The sequence below is a fragment of the Bombus vosnesenskii genome, unplaced genomic scaffold (assembly GCF_011952255.1).
Source record: "Bombus vosnesenskii isolate JDL3184/JDL3185 unplaced genomic scaffold, Bvos_JDL3184-5_v1.1 scf7180000014442, whole genome shotgun sequence".
Lineage (NCBI taxonomy): Eukaryota > Metazoa > Arthropoda > Insecta > Hymenoptera > Apidae > Bombus > Bombus vosnesenskii.
The window spans coordinates 92,367-108,932 of NW_022883452.1; the positions used below are offsets into that span (position 1 = coordinate 92,367).

The following is a 16,566-nucleotide window of genomic DNA, read 5'->3' on the forward strand; positions in this document are numbered from 1 at the left end:
GGATATATTATTCGTTTTATGACAAAGATCTTATCTTAAAGGTTACTGGAATGGTTTGGAAATTGGATGGGTTACTACTGCTGATGATAAGAGATGAAAATGATGCCGATGAGAATATGGTAGAAAATATATAGTATTAAATACGTAATGCATAGATAAAGCGCGAAATCGTATATAATAGAATAAAATCATACGGTGATAATTAATAATATCCAGAAGAGCTAAGGAGATCAATATGATTAATTTAGTATCTACCGTGACTATGAATAGTTGATTTAAGTGGAAATAAATTTGGATTACGTCAAATAAATTCCATAATTACTTGCATGATCTATAAGATATCATCTTAATATTCTGAATGTTCTTTGATATTTATGGCCTTTATTTCCCCGATACAACACTACAGAGATTCGTTTCTTTTTATCCGCACGAAATTTTTATCTTATCTTTGCAACTGCAAGGTGACCCGAAAATAAAACATCTTCCAGTCATCAAACTCTCCTTGATATCCTAATACGTCCATTCCTACAATCAGAATGATCTAAATTACATATACCTCTGCTTCTCTTTTTCTTCTCCAGATACACACATACTCTTCTATCTCCTATAAAGTTCTAATTTATTACACAACAGGAACCTTAAGCCATTATAAAAAATAATAAAAAGGACCTGAGAGAAACGTATCTATATGGAAAAAAATATTGACAAAAAATAAATGAACAGACATCCTCGACCTTGTAAAAATCGAAATCCTCGAATCGTCTTGATCTCAGCCACAGGAGGCCTTATTAAATGCGTGCTCCGCTACGGATCCAATATCTCGCGTTCGACGAAATCTGGTCCGAGAAGCAGCTTTAAAATTTGCCATCACGCTGCTCATAATCATAACTTCAATTCCGTCGAGGATACAAGTCACGACGCGAAAAGGGGGTCGAGTATTTGTCCTCTTGCTCTATCCCCCATCTCGTTCTCCGCCACACCCACACCCTGTTAACTGTCTATAACGTTCGCTGACATTCTGAAAAGGTCAGAGCCGCGTTTAACGACAACGTTTGTATACGAGGATCCATCTAGAGGATTAAACCCCGTTGAATCGGTGAGACAGGCTCTTTTGAAGGATCGAATGCTTTCACTTCGACAAATATTGGTGACCGGATAATTGGAAATAGAGATACCAAGACTTGATTCCAAGTATTCTTGTTCGTTGAGCACAATGCTTACGGAGGTTTGTTAGAATAAAGTGGTCTAAGTTGCAGCAAGATACAAGAAGTATATGGTATCTACTGGTGACAGTGGAATTTTATAGGTTTAATAAAAAAAAAATAAAATAAAAGGTGTATTAAAATTAACCAAAAATGCTGGTTATTTCCCTGCCTGGCATTGATAGTGGCACCAAAACTTAAAAAATGCAAATTTTAGAGGAGAGGCTTTTTAAAATTTAGATTTTTTAAAAGGTAAATACAGGCCCTGTTAACATAACTGCCCTCTGAAACGGCAGATGTGATACGGCACACAGACACATTAAAACTAAGTTTATTATGCGAGCACCAGGCGGAAAGTTTATCCAAACCAATTTCTGATAAAAATGCATCAACCAAAAAGCGAACATTAATATCGATGCAATTTGAAATTGCTTAAATAAAGAAATAAAAGTATAGTTAGCATCATTTTGTGTCTCTAGTGAAGCTATAGTTTCAGGTAGGTTCTAAAATACCAGAGACCGCGCTGAAATAAACACATATAACTACGAATAAATCGAGTTGTAGAGATTCGTCTGAAAACTCGCCTGTTTATTGAGATTCAAACCAACGACCACTCTTTGCGATTACGAACCCAAGCCCAAGTTTATTAACCAATAATAAAGTGACAAACAACATGACAAAAAATATCTTGCTGCACACTCTGTAATTTACATAATGTTATTAGGATCGGAAGTGTAGAAATAAGAAATTCAACTGTATTATGCGTGAAATATTATTGTTACGTCGCGTAATCCTCTACCTAGCCGAGGCCACACGCCGCGGGCAATATGGCAACCAGATGTCTTCGGATACTCACAGCGTATCTTCCATGGTTTCAAGGACCTTCCATAAATCACATAGATTTCCTAGAAAAGGTCCTTCAAACGAAACAAACATCTGTTTCCGAGGAATTTCTAGAGACTATTGTCTACCACGGCGAAAAAGGGAAAGTTAGTTTTTCTCACGTACGCTGCAACTTTCCTCCCACTTACCACTTTCTCTCGAGGGCGGTTAAGACCCTTCGTCTAATCAATTAACGACGAAGCCTACTCCCTCACTCTCCTAACTCAAATCGTCACGAACAAATCCGATGGTCCCGTGCGCTAGACACACCCATCCTTAGCTCTCCTCCGAGACAGCATCGTCTCCCAAGAGAATACTGATTTTACATCCTTCGAACGGTCAACATCCTTCCACCGGGTATACACACCCGTAGATCAGTCAGTCACTCATCTCGTACATACGCACCAGCGTAACTATCCTCGTTATAAGTTGTGGAATAAACGGTGAAATATAACTTACTACTGTGTCATATTCATTCAACCACCTCTGTTATCCTAACCGAAACAGGGGAACGACTACTTCGGGGCGTCGATTCACCGAATCGTAGCGAGAATTTACGCCTCTCGCTGACGCGTTTTCCTCGCGACCGCGTCTCTCCGCGAACGGTCGTAACAATTATAGTGTTTCCAAAACCAGAATTCTCACTGTATCTAAACACTCTTCAATTCAGGAATATACATAATATTGTTAAAAATCTTTCCTTACACAATGTCCCGAGAAAAATCATCCAACTTCCACATCCATACCATCAACGATCGCTGACGGGTAGGGAGTTAGGTGAACACATACTTGGAAACTGCGGAGGGTGATTGTCCTTGCCCTTGGTCTAAGTCGCACGCACCACGATCGACAGCATGAAAGCTCGCGTGACGGGCTGATTTTAAGAAAATGATCGACTCGGTGCGCCCCTGAATACCGTTTCACTCCGCGGAGAAATTTCAGGCATTTCCCTAGTCGAGTGTAGCTGATGAAGAAGCGCGTGCACTCACGCACGTATCTCGGGTTAGCGTGATCGTAATAAATTTACCAGACTAAAAGCTTTACGCTGGACTCGACCAGTAGCAACCGACGAGCGGGATACTTGGTCTCGCGTTATTAATTTCGCCTGCTACCCGTATTCCCTGGGATTTAACTATGATTTCGAATATTTGGTGAATTACCTCCCTAGAAACTGCTACGTTCAGATTATGCTGTGTTCGGCTACCTCGGAAATACATGGACGGCTGGATAGACTAATGAGAACCGTGTGCAAGTATGTTTCATTTGGTTCGCGTTTGGTTGGTTTCAATTTATATGTTGTAATATGGATAGTGAAGTAAAGACGTTTTGACGAGTGGATTATTGATTTATTTTTCAAGGTAATTTTACTTGTGGATTATTGAACGATGTTTTGGAATAGAGACGCGTTTAACTTGGAATTATTAAATAATGAAGATATCTGTCAGATTAACGAAGAATGAAATTTCCACTGTTTAATTGTCGATTGTTATTTCACTGATAATCATTAATGGTGAAATTTGAAGCATGGAATATTAATTCGCAACGTATTGTTCGCGATAACGATATCGTAATATCAAGCTAAAAAAAAAATAGTCTTTTTATTAATGGCAATTATCTGGCGACCTGCACGTTGGCAGAATTCAAGCTGGTTTGCAATCTGACATGAAAAGACGCATTAAAGCAAATTGTTCTCTAATTACCTTTAATTGTGACGAGCAAAGAAAAACATCATTCGACCATCAATATTCTTCCATTAACTGAAATTGCCTTACTAGTATCTAAAAAACATTTTATCGTCGTTTCACAGAATCAATTTGGCAAATAAACATTCGTTTCATTCCAACCTCCCGCAACGAAAACATAATTAACGCACGCATCCAAAAGTACATATTAACTGTAACGAATCAGAACCAAATATGTAATTTCCACTGGAATCAAATATATACATGTTCAAAATATACGTATATATTAAAATTAAAACCAATCAAAACATTATAAGCTTATAGTACGTGAGTGATCATAATCATTCGGCTAAGAGGATTAATGTGCACGTAATATAATTGAATTAATCACATACCTCGCTGATCCGCGAGGTTAATCTTCCATAATCCGAATTTTGTCTGATTTTGGAAAAAGAGAAACTATAATTGATTATAGATTCTTATGTTCTTATATTATAAACTATAAAATAATTTTAAAATCACTTTCAATTTTTTTTTACTTTTATAAATAGATTTCTAGTGATTGCTGAAAAGATAAAATACGAGGGTAAAAAGATAAGATAAAAAATAGCGGATGTTTATGCAAATTCATACTTTTATTAATATAAGCAAACAAGTGGAATCTGAGTAAAAGCTTGTTTCATCCATTAAATATTGTAACCAATGCTTTATTTTGAATATGTTATTTGCGATATATAATATTTTTGCATATTACGTACATGTAAATTTTCCATAAATGCATAAACACCCACAATTTAGTAATGAATAAGTGCAGTATTATTATAAAAGTGTGGACATGACTTTTTTAATTCCAAATAAGATAATATGATACAGTGGAAGTTATAATGGAAATCTGGACAAGGTGCGATTTCAACCTTTCCATCGGACGACAGATTTTATAAACAGATTCCTCTTTTATAAACACTTTTCGCCTATAAATAACCTGCCTTTTGCTTTTACTGTTCGGCTTGGATGCCGACGGTACTCTACGAAATAAGCTCTCTCCTTCTCACCCCGCGCCTTTCCCACGGCTATGTTCAATATTTAATCGCGATCGGTGAAAGTGTAGACTGCCAATTTCGTCGAGCGTTTCTAACTAAAAATAAACCCCGACTGTCCCGTTTTAATTCCACCCTTCCGTATTTCGATCCAATCCTCCGTCTTACTCTGCAGAGAAAATGAAGAATTATAAGGTTGATCGGAAAGTTCCGTCACTATATTTTACCTGTTACGTTTACGACCAGCTTTCTGGATTTCTACGAAACGCAAGAACCTTAATTCTACAGGATGGTTCATATAATTGGATTAAATTCTTGTTTTAAAGCAATAGAAGATAGGAATAGGAATTTTATTAAGCAAAATAAGATATTTTCAGATAATGTATGTGTCTGTTGGGAAAATGTAAATGTTTGAGAGATTCGAAGAATGTTTTCTTCTTCCTCTTTTTTACGCACCTTCTGACATAAATATTTTGCATTGAAACATATGAATCTTACCTTTACCTTCTCTCCATACAAACATGATTTTCTCGTTGCAGATTATGCGAAGGTCAACATGTTGCACATCGTTGAATTTGTTTTTTATCAGCTATAAGACTGTTACGATGAAAATAGGTTTGTCCTGTTTAAAAATATTTCGATGATATTGAAATCTTGAGAAAAGTAACCTTGAGAAAAATTTTTTATCTATCACCACATTTACTCCTTCGGACCGAATATATGCTTCCCTTGATATTTTTGCCTATCATAAAAAATAACCGAGATGCTTAAGATGGTCAGGTTAAGCGAAACATCCTGCATATTCTTATCATTTGTAAAAAATTCTTCTACTTGGTAATACTATATATTTTTTAATATTTCAATAATAAGTGTGAAGAATTCTATAACGAGGAAGTAAGTTAAAACGCGATAAGTTAAAAGACAGTGTTAATGAATGAAAATCTTATTGAAGAAAAAACCGATTTCTTCCTTCAAATACATAAACGAATATAACTTTCAAACATCCCAATACATAAAATGTCCCACTTAAATTGTACGTCTAAACTATTCCTACTGCTATTCAAAATGCAAGCAGACAATTAAGAGAAATGTGTATAGTTTCAAAATGTAACGGATAACGATTAAAAAATTCGTTCGGTGTTGTTTTAAAGACGCTAAAAGACGCATTAATGCATAAAAATGTAACCCCTGAAACAAAATAACTTTCTACTTACGAGTATATATACTCTACTCCATTACAAGACACCATGTACAGTAAAACTTACTATTCTGCATGCTGATATCTTCAGATGTTTTATTCAACCTAAGCAGTTCGCTTTTGTAAAGTCTCCAACAATATATTATAGCGTCAGTGTATAAGTTAGGATAAGCGTTACATTATAAATACATTAAGGAAACAGAGTTATCGGTGGAACTGACTGCCGATAGTTTTCTGTTTATTTTTAATCGTTAGCAGACGATGAGGGGCTGGTGGCCACGTACAATCCTTGTGGGGCATGTAGGCTTAGGCCAATAGGGATGTGCGTGCGTGCGTGTGTGTGTTTGTAGCGAGTACCTGTATGAAGACAAGAGAGTCTTCGCCAGGGAGTGTAAGCGAATGGAATAAATTAATAGTTCAACTTCCCGTGACAGTCATCCGCTCTGTTATTCCTACAATATTAACTTTTGTCCAGGTCTTACAATTAATTTTGTATCCTTTTTTCCGGCAGCCCGAAATTTTTCATAAATATAAGATAAGGTTGACCTACCGCTGATAAAATTGTTCAGCAGTACGCAGGCTTTCTTCTCGCGCTTCAACAACGTGTTTAGAGTTGGGTACCGGCGTCCGAATCGAAATAGAACAAGTGCGGCTTATCGGTTGCCGCGACCCAAAATATGCAAGACAAAGACCGGGTCCTTGGGTATTTTCAAATGGGGGAAGTTTAAAATACAAGAGGCAATAACTGTGGTATATATATAGAAATCGTGAAGATACAAAACGAACAGCTGAAGGGATCAGATGTTACCTTGGGGTTGATACTTTTAGAAGGAGAAGGTTAAAGAGAACTTTTGGAGTGGAACAGGAGAAGGAAATGGAAATGGAGGGTAAGATTAAGGTTTTCGGGAATACATGATATTATGCTGGAGATCCACAATTCCAGCTGTTCCATGTTAGAGATATTTTAGAATGTTTATCACTAATTCTCCGATCAAGAAGCATTAATTACAATGCATGTACTTTTATCGATGACTTATAGGATTATTTATTTTACTTTCAATGGATTTTTAGCAATAGTAGTTCAAGTTCTTATTAATATATCTATATTATGTATTTCAATATTTCTTTTTCATTCAGAAATAATCTTATTCAATTTCAATTATCCAAGTCCTGTCTGTTTTTAAATAAAATCACTTATAATTTTTACATTCATAAACTCCAATCCACTCTTCGGACTCTAGCATATTCCATTTTTATTCTAATTTAAGTACACAGATCCACCGTGCCGTTATATCCACGTGGACATGCAAATGAATACGTTGACTCGAAGGAAAACGACTTCCTCTCTCCAGCGACTTAACTTAGAACAATATAATGGGAATATATTAGGAATATATTAAATAACTCTGGTATAATTACTATAGGTATAATGGGTTGGTGGGATGGGTAAATCGTCATCGATAAGGGCGCAAATGGTTTCCCCCGTTTCCTGAAAACAATAAGGGTGCAATTCGCGGGACAAAAGACTCGCGAAATCTCGCGGACAAAAGACGGAACAATAGGTGTCTCCCTTTTCCGTCATATCAGCTGGGGCAGCGCGCGTACACGCTCCTATCAGCGCGGCCACGCGAGCCTGCAAGCGACCGATTTTTATTCCACACTGGAAGAATTGGCGATAACGGCCGCCTCGAACCTCGGTTTCGATCGATGCACCCTGTTCTGCTTAACTGATGTTCCGATTATAAATCGATTCGGATCGTGTATGTAGAATGGCTTAGTTAAAAAAGTTAATTTTTTAAGAAGAATAGAAATAACATTGTAGATATAATCTGCAGATGAGATACAATTGTAAGTAGACTGAGTAGAATTATATTTTTATGTAGCATAAAGCAACTTCTTAAGTAATAACATAAATACAATATAAAGAAATATTTTTGGTAGGTAAAGGATTCGTTTTACTCGATAGAAATTATAACCAGTGCTTTACTTTCGATATTTTATATACTTAAAATTTCTTACTTCAGTATATACATTCTGTATGTATGTTGCATTTTCAAATTTACCATAAATTGCCTAGAAATCTGAAATTTAGATATAATAGATAGATAATGATTGATAAAGTTTGGACTGTAAATATAGAAATAGATCTAAGTAATTTGATGTTTGATTGAATTGGAGTTCGATGATTGTTTGAGGAGAATGAAAATGATGTAAAGTTATAGGTTTAGTCTGGAAACGGACTATAGTTATGATAAAAGTGTAGTTAGAAAGGAATAAATAATAGATATTGATTAGTGAAGTTCGGATTATGCAGGGCTTAGCATAAGTAGATCGTTGAAGTTGCTTCAGAAATTGTATTAGGAGACTCTAAGTATTAGATATATGTGTAGTATAGTAAGTTATAGATAATACAATTATGGTTATAGCAGGCAAGCATAAAAATGACCGAGTTTATGCAAAAGGTAACATATGTATTGTTCTGAATAAAATGTAATGTTACCAAATTAAGATGTCTAAATGTTTTTACAAAAGACAAGTTTTTATAATGTATGTAATAACTTGAATACGTAAGGAAATTACGTACAATGGACAGTAATATATTTCAATGTATGGCAAAAATGTAATACTCGTAAAAGTCAACGTAGTCTGAACAGGAATGGAACTGAAAATTGGTCTAAGTTTAAAGATTTAAATATTTGAATAAACCTAGGTGTATAGTAGCAGATAATTCTACAGTGGAAAAAGACAATATAACTGCAAAAATATGATAGCAATAAAATATGTAAAAGTATGTAAAAATTACATGCAAATTCCCGTGATTTCAATAAAGTTGACAATGATTCAAAATTTTACGTGCAATACCTGGTCATTTATACCAGTAACAATATTTCAGAGAAGAAGTAAAAAATATAAAAAAGAATCCTGAACACTTTATATACATACCATTGTTAAAATAGATGCTGTTGAAATTGGTAAAAATGATAAATATCATATATCAAAATCTTAGTAAACAATATAATTCTTGATATTCTGCTGCGTATCTACCCGCTGAATATTTCATTACCAAACTTCCATTTTTCGAAAGAATCGACTAAATATTCAAAGAAACGTAAAAATATTATTAAACAGGTCAATGAATGATTATAAGTATAATATACAATAATAAATATATATTTCTAAAATACTTACTGGGCTTTAATACAGGTATCGTAACATTAACACCAGAATTCCTGACTTGTAAATCTATTAATCTATTAATCTATTAACATTAATACATAATTATAGAATGATACGATAAAAACAAACCTATGTACCTATTTGATAAGTCAAATATATCATATTTATAAGTCAATAGAAATTTTGCTAAAGAGCGCTCGAGTACTTTTCCAAAACCTACATAATCTTTCTCCTTTTATTAAATGAGATTTGGTAATTCTAGTGTTAAAGCAGATCATTTTGGATTCAACAGATCGTGACACGAATATCTCTGTACAATTCTTTTATTACATTCAATGATACACCATAGTTACATACATTCATTCAAGCATAATGTACGCCGTTCATCGATACGAGTCTAGCTCGCCGAGAGACTCCAAGAAATTCTTTCTCCTTCTCCTCCTCTCACCCTTAAAAACGGGATTCCGCTTCAGCGCGGTTACCAGGAATTTGCATTTCTAACTTCCGCGAGAACTTTTACCGTGGAGCCCGGATCTTCTCAGTGCTCCATGCGTTCCAGCTGCAGTTCTGCATCGCGAGACTATAACTTCCGGCAATTCGCGCGCGTCATCACGTCGTCCATACGACGATCTCGTGTCTCGATTTCCGTGCACAAGCGCGTCGATGAAAATCGCAAACGACGATCTTTCATCCTCGATTGCGTCGCAGCCGCGTCTGTAGCGTCGAATCTTTGCTCGAAAGACCGATCTGCCTAAAGAAAAGTACGCAAATTGCAGATCTCTTTCTCTCTCTTCCTCGATTTCCGTTCTCCGGATTTCAATCGGATTTAATTTGATTTCTTGGTGTTTGTACGTGCAACGATGCAAAGCACACAGCGAAAAATACAAGCGCAATCGTTAAAATGGATTTTATCTTTATAACAAGAAGTGCAAATCGTAATCAAGATCGTTCTTGATTAAATTTTTATTTCCGAATATTTTTTAACGCGTTTTTTCTTTTTGTTTTTTCTTTTTTTAGTACAAAAATGGAAATGTGTGATTCTTTCGTAATATAGCTTCGGTTGTTAAACGATTACAATTTTCAAAAAGCTTTCGTATGTGTCTGTGTATATATATATATATGTATGTATATATACATGTATGTATGTATACACTGTAAATGCTCGAAAAAGTGAAATTCAGCATCAAAATAGGTCGCGCTTAGAGAGTATAGGAGTTGTTAGTGTTAACATCTACTTTTTGGCCCCGCATTAATGAACGAACTCGACGTTTTCTGCGAAACTGTTGTGTATGTGTGTGCTACGGAAAATGTTCGAAACTTGTTACGTTCGACTATAACCTTCGCTTCACATTCTTCTTCCTTTTTTCGCAGTCGGATAGTAAAAATTTTAGAAAATCGTTATGTGTATAACTCTTTACTCTAAACCATTTAATATTTAGGAATAATATATATTGTTTACTGAAGTGTATATTATTTTACTATTACTTTTATTTGCTGAATACCTTGATTAATGTTCTAAGATACAGAATTTTTCATAACAAAAATGTAAGTCAAAGTTTTAAAAAGAAAAAGATATTTCAACTCTGAACCACAGATATCTAACCCCTTCCCGTACTTTATCGAGTCAGACTCGCGATGAAGATTTTGGCCCGAACATAAATATCGCGAGTCTGACTCGCTACCAGATACTTGGGCCAAACGTAAACATCGCGAGTCTGACTCGCGACCAGATACTTGGGCCAAACGTAAATATCGCGAGTCTGACACGCGACCAGATACTTGGGTCAAACGTAAATATAACAACCGAACTCGCGGATTGTTTTGTTGCCCCGTTACGATCGTGACTGAATGTTAGTTTCTACATTTCGGTTCGTATTGCGATTGTTTACGAGCATCAGTCTGGTCTGTTCAGCGCGCGTCGATGTCTACCGCTTGGGCCCGAATTTCGTCCAACTAAATGGCACGGGAAGGGGTTAACAATGGTAAACAGCTACATATATTGTCAAGATGTTGTAAGTAGTCAAAAGGAACATCCACAAATACCTAAGTGTTGCAGAAATTGTATTTTTAACCTTGGGGCATCATCTAATTCACGTAATTTAAATATAGAATAATGCTCGGAGTTATTTTCGTAAACCGATGACTCATCGACATGTAGGTACCGGTAGTTCTATTTTTAGCACGGTATGTCAACAAACGACACTTTTGTCGCCCATTGAGCGTCGGCGGGCTCGAGCCTAGGCCGTTTTCTGCTAAGACAGTGGTCTTGTGGTACCTAAACTCTAGCATACGCACACAGGTTTGATCGTGTTTACGTCGATCGCGAGTTGTTTTGTCAAACGTCAAAGCGGAAAAGGCGCTCCGAATTATCTTTGTCAGACGTGCAACATTGTCACTTTTGCATCACCAGCGTGCCCCACAAAGTATACTTAGCAAAATTTTTCGACCGCGCGTTCACCAACTGACTGCAACTTTTCTTACGATTTGCATAGTCGAATATTGCTGGCCTTATCCGCGTGCCTCGCAGTTCCTTGTCAACTGTTGATTAGCTCTAAGCTTTATTTCTCGTATTTACGTTTCTTTAAATTTTGCTAACGTGTTTGTATACTTTTACTTGAATTCTCTTTGCATCCATACTTTTTCGTTATTTCATTGTAGTCGCATTTCGTTGTGATTTATACGTTATATAAATTGGTTTAATCGCCTTTGGCATTCTGCAACGTCTATCTCTGTACCTTATCATTTAGTCAATTATACTCCACACTAACAAATTAATTATAATATATAAATTTCTAATAAAAGTCTAATTTATCTATGTGTAGCTTTATGCTTCTGCTACTTCTTCTTCTACAAGAAAACTGGCTGCTACAATTAACAAGTTTCGAGCAATTTCCATACGAGTTATCCGTGCTTGATATTGTGCCCAGCGTTTCATCCTCGTGTATTCATGCAACACGTAGAAACGAACAGAGGACGAGAAGATGAAACATTGTAGAAATTGAAGGAAAAGAAAGAATAAAATCTCGAAGTGTACACGCGTGTCGTGTACACTGGAACGAAATAGTCAGCTTGAAACTATATCCCGAATTGCTTACCGACGACACCATAGTCGCAAGTCGGACGATTTTTGGCAATGTCGATGGAAGTAGCTGAAAAACAAATCGTATCGATAACTCGAAGAGATCTTGGCACGGTACACGAACGCACACATAAAACAAAATGCGACTGGTCCATCGAATTGTGTTTCCAAAAACTTGGGAAACGTACAGGTAAGCTTACACGAGTTTACGAATCGATCGCAGTCTAGCTTTTTTATCTTCTTCGATCGATTTAAAATAGACGATGCTTCGATGTGTACGCTAATATACTTGTTATATTATATGTAAATGACTTTAATAATTAAGATTCTTTCACAAAGACGCATACGTGAGAAACATTCGTGCGAGTCGGTCAACAATAATAAAATAGCACACAAGTTAGAAGCAATAAGTGCAGAGATTTAAAAAAGGTGATTTCGGAAATTGATGGCTTCTAATATTCGATGTCCCTGGGCAAGAAATTGTTATTGACATTAAACATTTTCAGATTAACTGTTTCAACGCAACTTGTCAGTTCTTGGTTGGATAATAATAAAAATTATGTTTCTTTTATTTCAGAACTTTTTCTTCGATTCTGATGATATGGAAAGGTAAACAACAGAAAACGACAACTTACGATTCTGAAATTCAAGGTAATTATGAGTATAATAAATAATAAAGTTGCGTGAATGATTTTTATATAAAACAGTCGGCTGACGATAAATCAGCTTTGCTTAGCTCATCGAGCACTCGAAATCTGCAAATTTCTGAACTCCCGTTTTTTAACTCCCTGCACAATATCCCGAACGTGATAATGTGTAGAGGGCCAAAGGAACATTTCCCACCTTCGTCGCTGGAAATGTTTCATTGGCGCAAGTTAGTCTCCTCGAGATTATTAATATTTACGTAAATATCAGAATAATATAAACTGCGGTATTCTGTGTTATATGTATATGGAGATATTTTCGCATCACGCAGACATGTGTTTCCATAGCCTATATCTCGGCAATCAGCAGTGCAACACACAAGCTTTCATCAAGCAAAACTTTCTTTGAAGCATTTCTCGCGAATATGCTGTGTGGATCCATAATAGATTTGAATGAAATTTTTTTTTTAATAAAATGGAATGAAAAAATTTGCTGAATAATCAATTAAAAGTGATACTGTTAAAATGATAGCAATTGAACATTTTATATATCTTATTGTTAGTTCTTCCATTAAGTTCACTGTAAAAAGAGAATATTGAAATTAGACAAATGAGAAGGTTAATAAGATATCTTTTAAATTACTTGAAAAATTCGTGATAAAAAATGAATAACTTGAAATCGTTATTTGTTACTCTATAGAAAGATTTACACAGAAAAATTTTTTACTTATCGACAATAATAATAATAAAATAAATTCGAAAAGAAGACAAACTTATTGGAACTGTGAGTATTTAAGTTTAATATCTTCGAATAATAATACGTTAGAACCAATTTACAATATTAAACTTTCTATCTTTAGCACGTTCAGTGTCACTGAATTAATAGTTTTCGTATAATAGTCAGAAAATTTTTCAATTTCGAAATGTATTCACGATCCATTCACGAAATAAACATTAACGAATAAACCAATATTTCAAATCAATATTTATTATTTCAAATATGAAAGTTTAAACGAAGCTCCAAAATTCATGTTTGCAAAACACTGAGCATGTTAAGGACACATACAGGGGGTTTCAAAATTAGTAGCAAGATTTATTCTACTCGTTTCGAGAGTGAAGAATGTACCATACACGTAATGAATGGTCGAGCACTTCACCATACTTAATAAATGTATTAGTGAATAGCTATTCCATACGTCCCAAATTGTGAAATATAAATTATTGCAGAATTTAAAATCATTATAGCCCAAATTTCGAAATAATTTCGTCTAAAATATGAGAAAAAGTTTTCCAAAATCTACAAAATCGTCATATTTTCTTATCTTGTATGTTTAGGTCATAAATGATCATAATAGTTCAAATTAGATCTCAACTAGGCTACTTAGTTTCATTTTATATAGATATTAATTAGGTTATCAGATATTAATTAAGTTACATGTAATAATTAAAAATTATCAATATTACTTTTATCCAAAATTAGGTAATCTGCTTAAATTTAACTATTCTCTGTCATCTATGACTCAATAACGTCATTTAAGGATCAAACGCAACGAAGTTATGAGAATACATCCTGAAACTTCAAAATAACGTCACCATCAATACTATTTATAAAAGGAAAATGTTTGTAGTCGTTGACATAACATAAAATCGTTTTGTACCACAAAAAATAATCAAAAGCTGGTGAATCGACCAACAGAAACTCACAGAAGCATAATAAAAAAATGATTCCATCCTGCATGTTAATATGTAACCATGTATAATCAATTCACTCTCGCAACGAATAGAAATGCAATGGAGATAACGAACGACAGTTTGAAAAGCACTCTCTGTAGAAGCCTCGAAAGATCGTCAGCTTGAACATCGATCGTGAAAAGCGGTCTCGAAACGCGCACACCTTGCGCGCGCGCGCGCGCGCACGACGACGCTCGTTTAAAACGTAACATACGCAACATCATGTTCACTTGATAGACGAGACAAAACGAAATCACAAAACGGCGATACTCACACCAAGCTGGTGTATACTCACACCGAGTATATTAACAGTGACGGTTCTAACGGCCGATATGTATGTTGCAGAATTTACATAACTCGATTCTGAAAAGAAACATTAGCAACAATGTAGTTGTGGCTCCGATATTGTTATTCGCGGTTCGAGATTGATAGAAGAAAGGGCGAAGAATTGCAGAGAAACAGTGAAAAGAATAGAGAAAAGGAAGAGAAAGAGCGGCACAGCGTGATAGATAGAGAAAAAGACAGGGAAAAAGGGGGTAGGAGTGAGAGAAAAGTAGCTGTCGAAAAAAGAGGAAAGAGGGGGAGAGCTCGAAACAAACACTATTCCCGTCGGTAGAAGGAATGGAATTGCTCAGATATTTACATAATTTCATATAGCTTTGTAAATTTATTCCGAAACGTCGCCAAATCGGGGCGCTGCTTTATGTAAATTAATTCATATGCTGGATAACGATTTTTAATCGCGTGTTAAACCGACGATAGCGAGCCATCGATGCATACGCCGTCGGAATCTGATCGATTGGAAAGCCGGTGAAATAATGGTTGACGCTTTTTTTCTTTTGATAGACTGGCCGCGATTTCACTTCCGTCTCAATGATAAATGAGGGCGAACGTTATTGGAATGCGAATCGTGAACTAATTTTGTTTTATCTCAGTTTATCGCAGCGTTTTAATCACGGTATAATTTAATTAATTTGAATTATCGATTTAATGAGAAGAGAGCAAACGAATGGAAAGACAGATTCTTGTTATGAAGGAGTTGTGTAAGAAACGAAGCTTTTCTATTTTTTTATTTATCGCGCGAAGGAGGATATTTAATGAATAAAAAGTTATTGCATTTTTGCCTTGTGAAAGCTATGTGATAATATAATACAATGCATTTTTTTAATACTACATTTATTTAAAATACAGAGCATAAAAATCATAGCTGCATTGAACATTTTATTAAGCTTAGATTTTATTTATATTTATTTTATTTATATAGCATGTTCGAATATTTTTATCTCCAACTGAAATTAATAATTGCCTAACAATTTTGAATAATTTGTATACCACGGAAATTTAAATATAGAAATGTAATTATTCAAAAATTTATTTAATATAAATTCACACATATGTGTATTCAACGGCCAATGAAGGACGAGGACAAGAAAATGTTGATACATCATCAGAGTCATGATTGTTGAATAAACAAACATTGAAAGTTCCAAGTTACGAGCTTAAAACCTATAGATTGTTATCATCCCAAACAAATTCTAGTAATAAACAGGGAGGAATTCACAGAATGGGTCCGCAAATTGCAGGACACGCGACGATTATGTCGAATTCTTTCATGCAGAAACGAAGCTGTGTATCTCGAGAACCTGAAGGTCGACATTATGTAAATTAATTCGCTTATCGATAAATACAACCTTCTCTGTTCTTCGACGATGGAAATAGAAAAGACGTTCAATCGATACACCGAAACGAAGAGAGGCAAAATGCTTTCTGCGTATTAAAATTTCAGAACACGGAACAAAGAAATTTGCCCGTTCAATTGATCAAACTAGGAATTAATTTTAGTATTCTTTTATCGTTCTTTGAACACGAATAAAACTTTATTTTTAAAACATGATTGTTTCAGTTATTCATGAAAAGTGGTAGTTCTTTGTTAT

At 35.2% G+C, this 16,566-nt stretch overlaps 1 protein-coding gene across 4 annotated transcripts in view; it reads right to left on the minus strand.

The window, feature by feature from the left end:
* LOC117239854 (protein tipE) overlaps window positions 1-16,566 on the minus strand; it is a 68,125-nt gene that overhangs the window by 5,031 nt on the left and 46,528 nt on the right. The window contains exons 3-5 of one of the 4 annotated variants that reach the window (XR_004494551.1): window positions 14,928-14,995; window positions 12,274-12,327; window positions 9,484-9,929 (exon numbers count right to left, since the gene is read on the minus strand). The exons of 1 other annotated variant lie outside the window; for it this stretch is intronic. Coding sequence is in view for 1 of the 3 variants with exons in the window: in XM_033505683.1 (XP_033361574.1) it covers window positions 14,953-14,995 (43 nt within the window). In the remaining 2 variants the exon portion in view is untranslated. Of the gene's footprint in view, window positions 1-9,483; window positions 9,930-12,273; window positions 12,328-14,590; window positions 14,996-16,566 lie in introns of those variants that run through there. 2 more of the 4 variants (XR_004494550.1, XM_033505683.1) reach the window with 2 other exon arrangements.